This window comes from Haliotis rufescens, unplaced genomic scaffold, assembly GCF_023055435.1.
Source record: "Haliotis rufescens isolate VD_foot unplaced genomic scaffold, xgHalRufe1.0.p SCAF_1, whole genome shotgun sequence".
Lineage (NCBI taxonomy): Eukaryota > Metazoa > Mollusca > Gastropoda > Lepetellida > Haliotidae > Haliotis > Haliotis rufescens.
In genome coordinates this window covers 65,509,500-65,525,145 of record NW_025963779.1, presented here as the reverse complement: position 1 = coordinate 65,525,145, position 15,646 = coordinate 65,509,500, and the positions used below count along the sequence as shown (strand labels likewise).

Sequence of the window (15,646 nt, the reverse complement as noted above, 5' to 3'; positions counted from 1 at the left end):
ATCTACTCACTGACCGAATGCATGTAATATCGCCTGCATCATATACGTCATCGTCGAATACCCATTCCGTGTGCGTTTCATCCATACCCGGCAGTTTATATACACTTTATAAACACAATTTAAGTTGTTATGTATTTATATAAATGTTCTTGTGCAATTTCAAGTTGAATTAGCGCGTAGTGAGCCACTGGGATTTTACACCTTAAGTAAGGCTCTGACATCCTTTGGTGAAGTAGTCTGTTCGTCAAGATTCCGACCAACTCGTACATGTTTCTAATGAGGGCGACGCTAAGACCACGATAGTGTTCGAACATAATTATGTATCTGTATAGTCTCGCCTGAAAGATTCTTTACGTACCATTACTTGTATTGACCCATCTATGAAGATGGTCGATATATCGGATAAGACTATTGTTTTATTGGTTTGGGCGTCAAAATGGCCATCTTGAAAAGGCACAGCTTGATTCGTGAATTCATTGTATTTGGCACACAGAGTTCAATACACATGAACTAGTTTGTGTCGTGTGTTCACTTGTCTGTGGCATAGGTCACATGTGACATTGTGATGCCGCTAGTCTATGAACTGTATATGGCCGAACTACATCAGTTTCCTGTACGACGTGACATGTTATACAACTCAACCAATTGCATGTCCATCCTGTAAACACTTTCAATATCACCACCCTGTTTATCAAAACACGTTTTGTTTTTTGTTTGACGGGGACACATCAATCGTCCAGTTATATCACATAAATAATCGAATCAAAACCAGACTATCCTGTGATTGACACTGTGACCAAGGATCCCCGCAGTCGGAGTACGAAAACACACAATCAACCAGGTCACCGAGCCAGATCACCCGATCCATTACGTCGCCCAGAACAATATGATGGGGCCTATTCAAACCCAGAATGCCCATGATAGTATTACTAATTAACGAGAGTTTATTTTTATGCCTATACAGTATTATGCAGTCAATTGTCGTCTTTCGTATGTTGTCTTTACTTGTGGACATACACTATTTTGAAGAAAAAACAGCGCAAGTGCACTTGACTGAATGTAATCATACATTTGCCGACCTCACATCCACATACTATCGCATTATTTGTTAATGAGGTCAAGTATTCCCGGATCACATCTAGCGACTCGTTGATGTAGATCACTGGTCACACCAGGCGCTGCAGCTGGCAATACAAATATTTGCATGTATGTGAGGTCAGTGCTCTGTGGTGTTTTTACAAATAACACCGTTCAGTGGGTTCATGCATAATATGAACTGACAGTTAGTTACAGTGACCTGTCAGAATATGCAGCAGTGTGACTGCACTGCGGAGATTCTGGAGAGGAATATGTCCGCAGTTTCCATACTTGTCGCGTGAGTCACTGGATTGACTGATCTAATTTCTACTAATGTGATGTACGACTGAAATATTGCTGACTGTATCTGTCAACGACATTCACTGACTCATTCGGAAAATGAAAATTCAAACAAAAATCTTATTTGGGTGGTTCACGCTCATGAACTTAAAGGTATCGGTCGAGTTGTCATTTCTCAAACGGTTTAACAAAAACACAGGACACCGTAAGTACTATTTATGTAATTAATGGTTTGTTTTGTGGGATACGTATTTATGGACATGGTGTGCTGTTCATGTAAATACTGCATTTAGGCCAGGTGTTACTCTAGGTCCTCCAGCCTTTTAGTGTTTGTAAGCTGCACAAAGTCACTCCATCATATAATTGATAATCCTATACCCGGTTACACAAAATGTTATGTTTTATCATTGTTTTCTAGAACCATTACTTGTGTGGAGTAGTAAAACCCCTCGGCTTACTTTTCGTCATACAAATGTTCCGACATCTGAGAATGCTGCGTTAAGCTGTTGGTTTGAAAGGTTAGCCTATGCTCATGGTGTTTGGCCGAAATGGTAAACCTTCCCAATGTTTTGTTTCTTCCGGCAAGGTTTCAACATCCTATCCGCCCCACCGTCAAAGAAGCAAATAATATTTATCTTGCCACGAGCAAGATCCGTTACGAAGCCACACATATCACAATAACAGGACACAAGGAGTCCAAAGGGTATTTTTGTCTATCCGTTTAGGTACTAATTGATAGCTTAAAAGTTTCCTTTTTGGTGTGTGCACTTCCACGATATATTTTTAAATGGTGTATTCATCGGAAAACTTAAATCTACTATGATCGTATTTAATACTTTGATATTCGTAATCATTATCGTCGTAATGTCTAATTACTCTGTGGCTCCTAGCGTTTTTAAACTGTCTTTGATTTTAATTCCCACTTGCTGCTACTTGATCGTTTATGCTAGCCGTTTATATGACGCTTGCGTGGGTGTTAATGGTTCGTACAGTTTCCGGCCATTAGTGCTTTGAAGGGATGTGTCAAAACATGACTCTGGAATTGACAAAATATTTGAAATTTACTGTAGTTGTCACATTCTCATACAGAAAATCACAGAACACAAATAAGATCTAATATTTATTTCCGTACTGTACCTTTGTTATAAACACAACTCCGTTGTGGATACCGGTGTAAACGCGATCTCCAGTACCCGATCTTTGTCGAAAAGGCCGACCAAAGAAGATCGGTTGGTTGCAATATGTGATCTGGTTGATAGTGTGTCATCGTGTTTAAACGGCTTGGATTGTTACTGATTAACAAGCTGGACAATATGCAGATATTCCTTCTCTCACTACAAAAACGCAATTTCATGATTCTGTAATTTGTAAACCTTGTTTTGTAAAGCAGGGCGGTCGGGTAAAGTTGAGTCGCACCCCTTAGCCTTGGCAGGATTCGCTGGTTATGGGTTCGATCCAAGAAACGCCCTCATTGTGATATTTGAATTGCTTGCGGTTTTCAACAAAAGTCGGTATATTTATATATTCAGTATAATTATATATAAAAAGCACAGTAAAGTTCTAACTCTCAGGCACAATATATATATACACACACACACACACACACACACACACACACACACACACACACACACACACACACACACACACACGACCTTTCCTTAAAAATATGCTACCCGTGAAGATTCCGGGGTAGAATAGGTCTTCAGCAACCCGTAAAAGGTGACTATGCTTGTCGTAAAAGGTCTTGGTTGATGCATGTCATCGATCCCAATTGCGTGGATCGATGCTCATGATATTAATCACTGGATTGTCTGGTCCAGACTCGATTATTTACAGACCGCCGTCATATAGCTGGAATATTGCTGAGTGCGGCGTAAAACAACCAACCAACCAACCAACCAACTTTAAAATGTGCAGCATCAGGCGAAGCAAAGCCACGGGCCAATTGTGCCTTGAAGTCAAAGTCGTCCATACGCCTGGCATATCCTTGCTCCAGAATTGTGTAACTTCTTCTGTTAGTCAGTCACCTCTTCCTCTGAATAGTATATCAGCTCCTCAACGGTGTAGATGCATATCGAGGAACTAACTAACCGGACTATGAAGTTGACTATAAACATTTCTCAATTACCAACGAATATAAAGAGCTGATTGTTTGGTGTTAAGATGTGCATATAATATAACTGAACAACATAAATGCATGTTAATATTTATTCAATTTGAAACTGTTACAAAATAATTAAAGCGACAAAACCCTTTCCAAAGTCATAAGAAATCTCGATTGTACGCTTCGGACTGTATAACAAGCATATGTTTATGAATCACTATCAAATGGTGATGACAACACATGTTATCCGTTGTATCCACAATCGTCAAGTGTACTTTTAGACAGTGAATAAATGAACATGGATGTACTTCACAGCTATATAACGCCTATATCAAGGCGAGGTATACATCATTAAGTATGGCCCAGAGAAACCAGTGATTGATATTATGAGCAACGATCCACGTCGTTGGTGGTCAGCGATAAATTTAAGTCGCCTCTGAAGACTACCACACACTTAGGTTACAGGCATAATCGCATAGTGAGGACAAACAAAAGTAGAATTATAATGCAAGCGACAATTACATTTAAACTAACTGTGATGTAGTTTAAAGGGTGTATATCGATCCCTTGCATGTAGCATGCCCATGGTCCAGGATCTGCGTCACGTAGGGCTATCCTCCCACATTACGTAAGCTGACACACTGTAATATAACTGAATATTGTTCAAAGAAGCGTTAAACCCAATTTACATCCTCACCGATTGTGTAATGCAGCACTTTGGACGAGCAAATCTCACTGCTAAGCGTGCACTTAACATAGTTCCATCAATATTCCCTTCTCTAAACAGAAAATGTTGATACTGGAAGTTATAATTAAATGCCGTTTCAGCGACGACATATATACATATCCTTGATTAAATTTATATATCGATAACGCAGGACTGCGACAAAATGCATTTAGACATCCTATCATCATTTATACATCACATCAGTAGATATCGTAAATTTAATGGTTACACATTACCCTTGGGTGAAGGTAAATCCAACTTTATATTCATTTGCAAGAAAAGCAAGATAACCTAGACGCAAAATTACATTTACGCATTGTCCAACATTTTGGATCCATGCAAGCGTTTGATTTCTGTATTATTAGATGAAAGAAAGGACGTCATCATATTCACTGTGGTATTGTGTGAAATTTGACGAAGACGTACCCTAGGGGACAGCGACTTCTAGAATAGACTTCCCGTCACAACTCACGACCCCAGGGTTTTTCATACGACCTTTCCTTTGGCATTAAGTGGGCAGCAGTCCGTCAGGGCCACGCGTCACATGCTCTCTGTCTGAAAGCACTGTCTGTCTGACCACATGAGTTCAATGACACATTATACCCCATTTCTGACGTCTTCGCGATTTGCATGCATAATCCTAAAAGTAGATTTAAACTATACTCACTCACTCACTCACTCACTCACTCGTCATCATCATCATTAACGGTGCGATTAGTAATTGAATATTGTACCCTTGAGCAAGAATGGTAAGGCGCTCTTTGACAACGTTTTAGAAAGAGCATGCTCTGTTGTACCTCAGAAGCTGTGAAATAAACACAAGTTATGAAATGTTGGAGCTGCTGTTATATTGCTGGGAAATGGTTAGTTGACCGTTATTGAAAGACGATATCAGATCATCGATATACCTGAAGCTTAAACCTCTTGGCGAAATCCCCTTGTTTTGGTTTGGGCTAAAACAAATAAAGGATTGCTCTGGAATTGCACAAGACTTTCTAATTCATGCTAAACATCAGGTATCAATTTCCTCCTTAGTCTTCCAGATTATGGAAGTTTACCGCATGTTACCCCTGTGTGTTTTTTTGAGATTGTGTGTTTCAGGGTTAGGGTCCATCAGTTTTTGCGTGTCGCAAGACGCGACCTAACGGATCGGGCCGTTATGCTTGGTGTCTTGGTTGATTGTCTTTCAACGTACCCCGTTGGCGTGGTCGTCGCTCACTGTATCAATCAATAGTTTATTTACAGGCTCCATTATGCACAGGCTACCGTCATTTTGCCGGAATATTGCCTACTGTGGCGTTTAAAAAACAAAGTATAAATACTCCGGTCCCAATATATGATATCTGATATACCATATCCGATTAATCCACCGCATGATGATGGATCGTACACAATATCTCTTGACTGAGATATAATTAACTACTCTTCCGCGTTATTATCAGAAGCAGCTTTTAACATTTCTATACACGACCTTTTAGGAATGAAAGACATTTTACAGCCTTGGGTTATTCTAAAAGCCAATTGTGCATCTAGAACTCGTATATTTATCAAAGCCGTCTAATTAGTTGTCTTGCCAGTATCAGATTTGTTGTCTGGAGTCGTCTTGACTCTGTGTTCAGTCTGTGTGGATACCTTACCCAGACCGGCCCGGTCAGTTTCATCCTATGCTAGTTCCACTTCTCGATCGAACACGTACCTGTTGTACGAGTGAAGTATATATGTATGGGAACAATAAAGATAGTGTTTCAATTTGTAAAGACCAAAATCCTACTTCACAAATATCCCTTTCAAAGGGTGAATTTAATGTATTTCTCAACTTGAAAAAAATGTCTATCATTGCAGAAACTCATCTTTGTTTTTAGAGTGACGTCAAGACTGTCTCACAGACTATTGGGTACACGCAGAAAGTGGGAGCTATGGATAAAAATAAAATTGTGTGTTTTCAATTTAAAGGTTTAGAATGTAAAATCTGGATATTTCTACGTTTTAGCTCTGAAGGACCAAACGGAATGCAGGATTCTAAACCATCGTGATAGAAGTACTGATAACATTGATATTTAGGAATGTGGATTTTCGTTCATGGGTATTGGAGTACTGAAAAACATCCGGAAAAACACCGCCCGTTGTATAATCTCCTGGCATCAGCAATACATGCAAATCTGAAAAAAGGAGTTATTTTCTCATGTTATCTGATGGGTAGACATGTGTGACAAACAGATAAACATGTCGTTTTTCCAGATTACCATAAAACATGGAATACGTATTGATGTGTTGTAACGAATTGTGGGGTGGTTGGGTAGCCTAGTGGTTAAAGCGTTCGCTCGTCACGCCGAAGACCCGGGTTCGATTCCCGATATGGGTATAATGTGTGAAGCACATTTCTGGTGTCCAACGCCGTGATATTGCTGGAATATTGCTAAAAGCGGCGTAAAACCATACTCACTTACTGTAACAAATTGTACTACATTAATTCATAATAATGTATTAATAATTCATTTCAGGAGATGAGTAACAACACGACAGCCTCTCCGGCGGAGTTCGGAAGCATTGTATTCCACAGATACAGCACAGCTGAACTACTGGAAACATTCGCCCCCCTTGGGCCATATTCAGAAAAGTTTATCCCCCCTTTGTGGTACGCTGTTGGCTTTGTGTGTAATCCAGCCTCCGCGGTGATATGGCTCGGACGTCGTATGAGGCGAAACAACTCATCCGCCATCTACCTTGGAGCGCTATCCATCTCCGACCTTATATTTCTGTTCCTGCATCTGTTGTACACCCTTCATGGAGCATGGGGCTATCGGACGTATAACACATCAGCAGCCTCATGCGCGACCTTCATGTTCTTTTATTACACCCCACAGTACCTGAGCACTCTATTGGTTCTTGGATTTACAGTAGAAAGGTATGTGGCCGTGTGTCATCCTTTTCAAAAGGAGAAGTGGTGCACTGTCAGACGTGCCTGTGTCATCGTTTGTGTCCTGCTGTTTTTTTCCGCGGCTGTTGCGTCGGCTCAGATATACTTTTGGACATACACTCCCGAACATGGCGCTTGTCACTACAGACAAGCGGCTACAGAAGGGGATGCCGCCAGTTTTGTCAACATCTGGAGTTGGGTTTCCGATTTGCTGATATTTGGAGCAATTCCACTGATTGTGTTGTGCTTTAACGCCCTTGTTTTAAAAGAAATTTGTAAATTAGCTAAAAATGGTGTCGTTTCTCGTCAAAGTGGAAGTGCAAGCACAACAGCTTCAACAGTGACTCTCCTCTCGGTGTCCTTCTTCTTGATCATTACCCAGCTTACTGCCACCGTGGTGTTCTGCATGGAGACGCTCTTCCCGCACGGCGATATCATGATGACTGACGAAGAAATTCGAGAAGACCCAACATGGAGTAAAATGTTTAGCTATCTGGAAAGTCGGAAAATAATCGAGTGTCTGTGTCTGTCGCATTTCGCCCTGTATTTTGCGATATACTGTCTCACCGGAAAACATTTCAGGAAAGAGGTGTTATACATGTTAACGTGTTGCGGGCGTTTTCGTTCCTTTCAGGATTCATTTTCAAGAAAGCACAATGGCGAGAAATATTCCATGGTATCCAGTAATGGCCACCTCATGTCCGAAACGTGTACGACCACGTTCACAACTAACTTTTGAGCGTCCATGGGTCACTGACAATCCTGAGGACACTTATTTCAAATGTTTTGAGATGGTCAGTTTAGACCCTGAACAAACCTAAACTTGAAGTTTGAAGTAATAACATCCATCAGATGCTTCAAATATTTGTATTCGTTTGTGTAACCTTGATGTTGACGTGGATATAAACTAAAGGTGGATTTGATGACACCACAGTAAAACCTCGTTAACACGGAAGTCTTTTGAATCATCGAAGAAATATATCGAGTTATCCATTATTCGAGACAAGCGGAGTGATGGTGTTCGATAAATCGACGTGTCTGCAAGAACCGAAAGGATGCATGGTCTTCCATGATATTTCGAAATAAAGACGTTCGAGTTGACGAGGTGTTCCTGTATATTCCTGTATTTTTAATGTGATAATCTAAATTGGTATATATTTATGTACTCTTAGTTCAACATTGTTTTGGACTGCCAGACAAAAGAAAAGCATACACCCATGTTCGCCCTACAATTAAAAGACATAGCGTCGGATACAGAGATGTCCAAATACAAGAAAACCAGTGCTTGTTGTTAAATGTAGCAGAGGCTTTGAATCAAGTGTTTGACAGAACAAAACGTAACCCCTCTGTTTCTTGTATAGAGGGTTCAATGATATTGTACAATTATATTTTGAATCTGACGACGTTTGGCGACGCTTGTCATGGATGTACTGAAAAGATACTGGCTATCTTGTATTATGTAGTTTCTGTTTAACTCGCATGATGTCCGTGGCAAATCGTAACACCCATTGAAACTGCATAATCTGCTTGAATTGCCAAAGGGGTACACACGAGAAAAGTATGCGTTATTTCAACAACGAAATTTAAGTAGATACCAATATCCTTGACAGTGTCGATAAGAGGACGTCATATGTACAAACATGTGTACTGAAGAACATATTTTATATTGGAACATGTGTAAACGATATGTAAGTGTTTTACCGCTGGTCGGAGTCCTCATACTGGAATGATGAATGTGTTTTTAAGGTTAATCTGATACTAAATTTTATCGTGATTTCTGATGTCGAAAGAATGAAATAATCAGATTTTGTAACTCTTTGAAAAAAATCTGAAAATCAGATTGCAATTAATCACAGTCGCGTTAACAGTTAGTGTTTAATGTACACGTGTACTCGGTTCATGTATATGTCACAAGTTACGGCAACATTGCCAATGCAATAATCGAAATAAGAATTTTAATAAATTTCAACATTGAAGATAGACTGACTGATAAATAATTGTTTATCTGATGTATGATTTGTCGCTACATATGCTTTACCGAGGACGTGTATTGTTAAGAAACACAATTACGTTCAAGAAGATTGAAACGTATCATGCAATACCATGACTTTTCCATCAAGTGCGTTTGTTTTACGTTAGTCTTCTATTGTTAGATTACTTCACAGGGTTACTGTGATGTTCTATAGTACTGACAATTGTCACTATATACATAAAACACAGCCAGAAATCCCTGACACAAAATTAAATAGAAGGTGGATATGAGGTGAAGGTGATAACTTCGGAAGGATGGTGAATATAACTAAAACCTTTCACAATTTTCATTTGCCACACGATCGGGAAGGGTATTGATTTAAAATCATCTTACGTATTTCTTCAACTCATCAATTCAATATCGTTGATATTTCTGTATGTATATAGTGTATATGTTACCGCGGTGTATGATGGTGATATGGTTGCACACTGCACTATGTTCCATATACAGCAAAGAATGCATCATATTATGTATATACTTCACCATATGACGAAATTGAATATTTCGAAAAATATCCAAAACTGTATAAATAGTTAGTTAATTGAAAGCTACGAGGAATTACTCATTATCTGTCTCGAGTGAATTAAGTTCCAAGCTTTGGTGGCCATGTTCAGCATTAATTCACAACAGACAGTAAATCTGTAATTCCTCTTGGTTCAGTTATTCCTTGTATTATCAATTGTATGTTTCTGTGAAATTGTAGAAACATGTATTTTTCCTGATCTCAAGTGGAGACAGCTATGGGCCTCTCCGCAAACAATGGAACCAATCGAAGAAGTGGAACAAAAATAGCCAGTCATCATGAAGGTCCGTTGAGATTCTACCGTGCAAATTGATCGTCGAACTTGGTTAAAGGGGAGAAAGACTAATCGAAATACAAAATGCTCAGTTATGATGATTAAAAAGTAATCAATAATTTCAACTGTATCAGTGAATCTGTGGGTAATATACTGTAATAGTAAAAAAATGCTATGAGCATACACTTTGCACATGGTTAAAATGTCTTTTCAACACTTCTTTAATTTCTTATGAAATCGCGAAGTCACTGTATTTTCTGTGACAATGTTCTTGCGACCCAAAGTCGGTTTCTTAAATTGTAACTTTACCTCTTATCTAGTATCGTCACGATATGGCTGAAATATTGCCGATGTGAAGTAAAGCATAAACTTGCTCACTCACTCTTACCTAGTACCTAAATCGGAAAGGTCGGTTTAATTAGTAGTATTCATATACGTCATGGCTATTGTCATTCGTTGTCTATTACACGATGAGGAGAAGCTGTTCCTCCATGACTGTACGACAGAGATGACATGTTTTGCAGTTGTCGCTTAATATTCGTCAATATCGACTGCGAATCGTCCAGTTCACTGTGTGATCAAAGTAGTGCGTTCACACAATACCATTAATCCTATGAATAATATGGAATATGAATCCTTGTTGTTTTACACACACCCCTTCCCACAGTACAAAATGACAATGCCCTGACACCTGTGATACATTGTATGTATTGAAGCCATCATCTGATCATGTAACCATCTAACATTGATGTGTATTGATATTTAGACAATTATCGTTGTGTTCCAGATATCATAAAATATACGTATATATTAATGTATGTGTCAACGTGCAGTCGCTCACATGTACATATATTACATTTCTATCATTTTCACAACGGCTTACCAAATGGGTTATTGCATGTCATTAAATATGTATATTTCAGTGTTATACAATGTATAGCTGTGATTATTTTCATACCTGCATGATGTCGTATTGATGAGTAAGACACTATATTTTGCTATGCCCCACGAGACATATCAAAATGTGAACCCGTCATATTGTAATCTGGCATGCTCAACCTGTACATACAAAATCCCATTCTTTTCTGTATGATATTTGAAAATACTATATTATGTAATATAGAGTGTCCTACAAAAGTACAAGGTTATAATGATTCATATATCTCGACCTTTAACCATTATTCATCCATTCACACGTGCTCTCCTATAAGCGTCTTTCCTCATGTCATCTCTTACCAACTCCTCTTTGTCTTGACTTTGTCCCTCAAGCCGTCCTCTGCTTCTTCGTTGGCAAGGGGCATGTGTGGTCGAGTGTGCTGTTACGCGTCCCCAGTCGTGCATGGACTAGATTCGCCTGAACTATAACCCTTGTCTGTTTAATAGCACCACACCCAGGCTTGTGGGTTTCACCAAAGTGGTAAACGTCTACGAGCTGTATCGCATTGTGCTTCCCTTCGGCATTAAGCTGCCAGGCCGTGATGTTACTATGGCATAATGGTAACATCGGAGTCCAATCCAATCACAATCCCCTTCTTCCTCCTGTGTCCCTTAGGCTTCGTATTCCTCCTGGAATCCAACCTGCCATCTCACACAGCTTACCAGATACAAGTATTTCCAAGCGTTTCCCTTTTAATATTGAGGGTGAGGTATACCAGTGCATGTTTGAACGATTTTCCAATTGACATAACCTTGATCGGATTTCTATCATGTCACACTTGCTCATACATAGTTCCATTGCGTAACCGTGATGTAGGCACACGTTGATGTGGACACATACTTGGGCAAGTGTTTTACCCTGAAGGGAACGTGTACAGCTTCACGTCTCCTACTTGTCATACACGTTCTTTGTCAGCTGGCACAAGTAAATCTTGTTACTACAACGATATGATAACATTTAAAGGACTAAATATAAGTCGGTACCACTGATCTGTGTAATTTGCCCTGTACAGTAAGGCAAATACATATCCCCTTACAATAGATTTGTGTTACAAAAGGAAATGAAAACCATATAAAGCAAGCTTCTTCAGTCTTGAGAAGCACATGTATTTTTTCTAAGTATACACCCACCCCTGAAACATCGAGGTTGGCGTCGAGAGGTAAGTTACACCTACATAAGGTAATCTGCAGAAACACTCAAAACTATAATGAAGCAATCAATCGACAATAATAGCAAATACAACATATTAGAGCGTTATTAATTCTACAAATACCTACCGCTCTGGTAATTAAATCACCAGCAACGTAAATACATGACATAGACATTGTCTAAATACATGGACATCAATGTGATAAGATCAGATACACTTTACAAGGTGTATGTTATTAACAAGTATCGATTCGTCTTCTATTATGTTACAATTGTTAGTTTTTTTCAGGTAATAAACGAAATTGTTTTCAAAATGTTATTTGTTTCACTGAAAATGGCATTGATTGATGGATCTGTGAATTGTTTTGTTAATCTTAAGAGTTATTACTTGTTTAACTATCACATTTAAGGTAACTTGAATCGTGTTTTGTTTCTGTTGTCTGTTTTAAGGAAGGAACAATGTTGTCCAATTGGAATAAAAGATGAAGATTGAACCAGGTATTGTTATTGTCTTTCTGACCAACTTGAAGGATGTCAAACCGTGCCTACAAATTCATCAACCTTACTTTCATTACCACGAACAAATCTTAAATCTTATATGAACATTCTTGCCATTTCACTTCTTCATAAACATCTCCTCTGGTCATTTTTCTTAAAATAAGTCTGTGAGGAACTACCCTGCGACATATGACATTTTCACCATGCCTTTATGAAGAGTGTGAACATTTTGGAATGTGTCACATGTATTTGTTGATGCAAAGAAGGAAGCATGTGCATTGTCAGTCTACATTTGGGGATGTGTTGTCCTTGTGGTTAAAGCGTTCGCTCGCCACGCCAAAGATCTCGGTTTGTTTCGCACAGGGGGTGTAATTTGTGAGGTCTGTTTCTGGTATCCCCCGCTGTGATACTGCTGGAGTATTGCTAATAGCGTCGTCAAACTCACTCGCACTCTTTTCATGTGCTCAATCAGTAAATCATTGCTCAAATGATGCTTCAACAATATATACAAAAACACAGAACAACAGACAAATATGACTAAAAGCCTATATGTATGTGCTATGTATAAAAACATATCTATTTCCATTTGACAGAATATGGAAAATCTATTTAGAAAAGTAAAATCGTAGTTTTAGAAACTCGAAACCTCAGAACGCAATCTACATCAGCACCATGACTACAGGCCAAACGAAAGATTAAATGACTTGATAGCATTATTAAGCTCATTCGTACAATCTGTTTATTCAATAGTCTGAAATATCATGGATGTATTCTCATGGTGTCGGGACTAAACGCCAAATCGTGTTCATGATTATGCAACATGAGAAAGATGTCGTTATGCTCAAACATTCGACCCGTTTGAGAGTTGTATATCAATATCAAATTTGCATCTCCTCTTTGGTGTGACAGCGGTTTAATTGCAATGTCCGTTAAGCAATTATTGGCAAAGTCTTTTGATGGAACGCCATGTTACAACTTTGTCTGGGATTAAAAGAGAACTCTTTGACACGGGTTAAAAGTTTGTCCCTATCTTCAGACTGCACTTAATCCGATAACATATTTTAATTATCAACTGCGAGTGGAACATGGCCTTTAATATTTTGCAATTGGAGAGGTATTCCGGTACATATATGACAATATGTAACATCAAAAGTAACGCAAGTTTGATGATACATGACGGATTCTATTGGACATGCTGTGTTCGCTTTAGGCATACCCGTCATATAAACTCCATTACAGAATAGTCGTTATAGCGTTTGGGTGATTAACAGTTTTCTAACTTCAGTTACCCTTTCATGAAACGAAGATCAAATGTTATGTACTCATGGATTCCACACATTTGTGTTGTTTGACATCCATGACGTTTCCTCATTGAAAGGGTACATAAATAATAGATCAACTGTTCTCAACTCTACCTTCGTAATAGCTGCAAACATTATTTATATAAACCTGCTCAGACATGATTTGCAATAATGTCATTTTCCCTTTTTCTATTTTAACTCCAATGCCTAAACCTGTATAAGCAGACGGCCTTAAAGGTCAGTCCCGTTTTAATATTGTATGAATAGAACAAATACAACATATAAACGACAGATATAAAGGTCATTTGGCGCATACATGTAAATGTGAAGATGGGCACGTTTTTACAATAAGTGAGTGAGTGAGGTGGGTTTAACGCCGCTTTTAACAGTATTCCAGTTATATCAAGGCGTGTCAGCTTTATGTGGGAGGAAAGCCCGAAGTGATGGAGGTCTCAGACGTTTCTACGTCGGTGAAACCCACGAGCACGGGTATGGTGCTGACAAACCTAGAAACATAATCGGGGCGAACCGGGATTCGAACCCACTATCCTAGGTTTCTGGCGTGCCCAAGGGACGCAACTCTGCACAACTGGGCCACTCGTGCCCCCCGTTTTACAATAAGACATCATTATTTCGAATAAGATGGGGATATGATTGATATGTTCAAACATACCACTTAACATCCGTGTTATGTTGAAAACCCGTCAAGATACGTTTGGTTTGTGTCCTAACCTTTGCTTCAGTCGGATACCAGATAAAGAATGGATCCACCTGGAGGCCATGAAGCGGAAGGTTTACCCGTCACGAGGGGTTCTGAAAGACTTGCCACCATACATCGATACTATGACCATTTGTCAATATATTGTTGGTGGACAACCCACAAACTTTGTGCAGAAAAGATGTGATGAAGAACTATAGCATCATGGGATGTATTGTGTGATCGAAAACCAGACTATCTACAATGCCAGGATATGGATGTATTTGACATAATAGCACTCACTGGAAATAAATATATCATTCTCATGCCAAAAAGTACAATTAAACCAACAAACATTGCATCTTCATAATACTTTGAACCTATTATTCAACATGCATACTTGCTGAGAAAACATACTTCTATCATAATGACATGATATTTATGAAGGAAGATAATTTATGGTTGTCATCTTGTTTATTATGGACCACAACGTTTCGGAGTATATCCTTACCCCTTCAGTAGGTGAATGGTGAAGGGGTAAGCATAAACGTTGTGTTCCTCATAATAAAGAAGTTGACATCCATAAATTATCTTCCTCATGTGTATGACTTCTAAATGCCTTTAAATGATTTGATTATATTTATTATGAAAATGAATGAATGAAGAAAACATATACGAATCCAACTAAGATATTGGTGTAAATAGAGGCGAACAAAACCATTTCCATATTCATAAGATGTATCTGTTCCATTGCAACATTCCGATAATGCCATAAGTATGTGTTTATGAATCACTATCGTATAGCGATGGAACCACATGTTCGCAAACAGGCGGGCTACAGTGTTTGTGGAAACAAGTAAAGAAGGGAGCAAACGCCACTTGTGTAAGGTAATTCCCTGATACATTTGTCACTTAGTGTCATGTTTATAACAAGAATGACGTGAGCTGAAGAATGATCCCAGTCTTTATTAAAATATGGAGATGTGATTATACCAACGCTTCAAGTCAAATTGATATAAATCTGTACCTGGGATGTGAAGATATAATGTACGAGAAGAACACTGTTACTGTATGCGCCATTCTTTATCTAAATTGTAGTCAAGGAAC

At 38.8% G+C, this 15,646-nt stretch overlaps 1 protein-coding gene across 5 annotated transcripts in view; it reads left to right on the top strand.

Annotated features, from left to right (window-relative positions):
* Window positions 1–12,537, top strand: part of LOC124142381 (growth hormone secretagogue receptor type 1-like) — a 155,652-nt gene extending 143,115 nt beyond the window's left edge. For 4 of the 5 annotated variants that reach the window (XM_046510814.2, XM_046510812.2, XM_046510815.2 and 1 more), the window contains one exon: window positions 6,713–12,537. In XM_046510814.2, coding sequence (XP_046366770.1) covers window positions 6,713–7,867 — 1,155 coding nt within the window. In that variant the 3' untranslated portion in view covers window positions 7,868–12,537. Of the gene's footprint in view, window positions 1–1,361; window positions 1,583–6,712 lie in introns of those variants that run through there. The other variant, XM_048399680.1, reaches the window with a different exon arrangement.
* The last annotated feature ends 3,109 nt before the right edge of the window (window positions 12,538–15,646 follow it).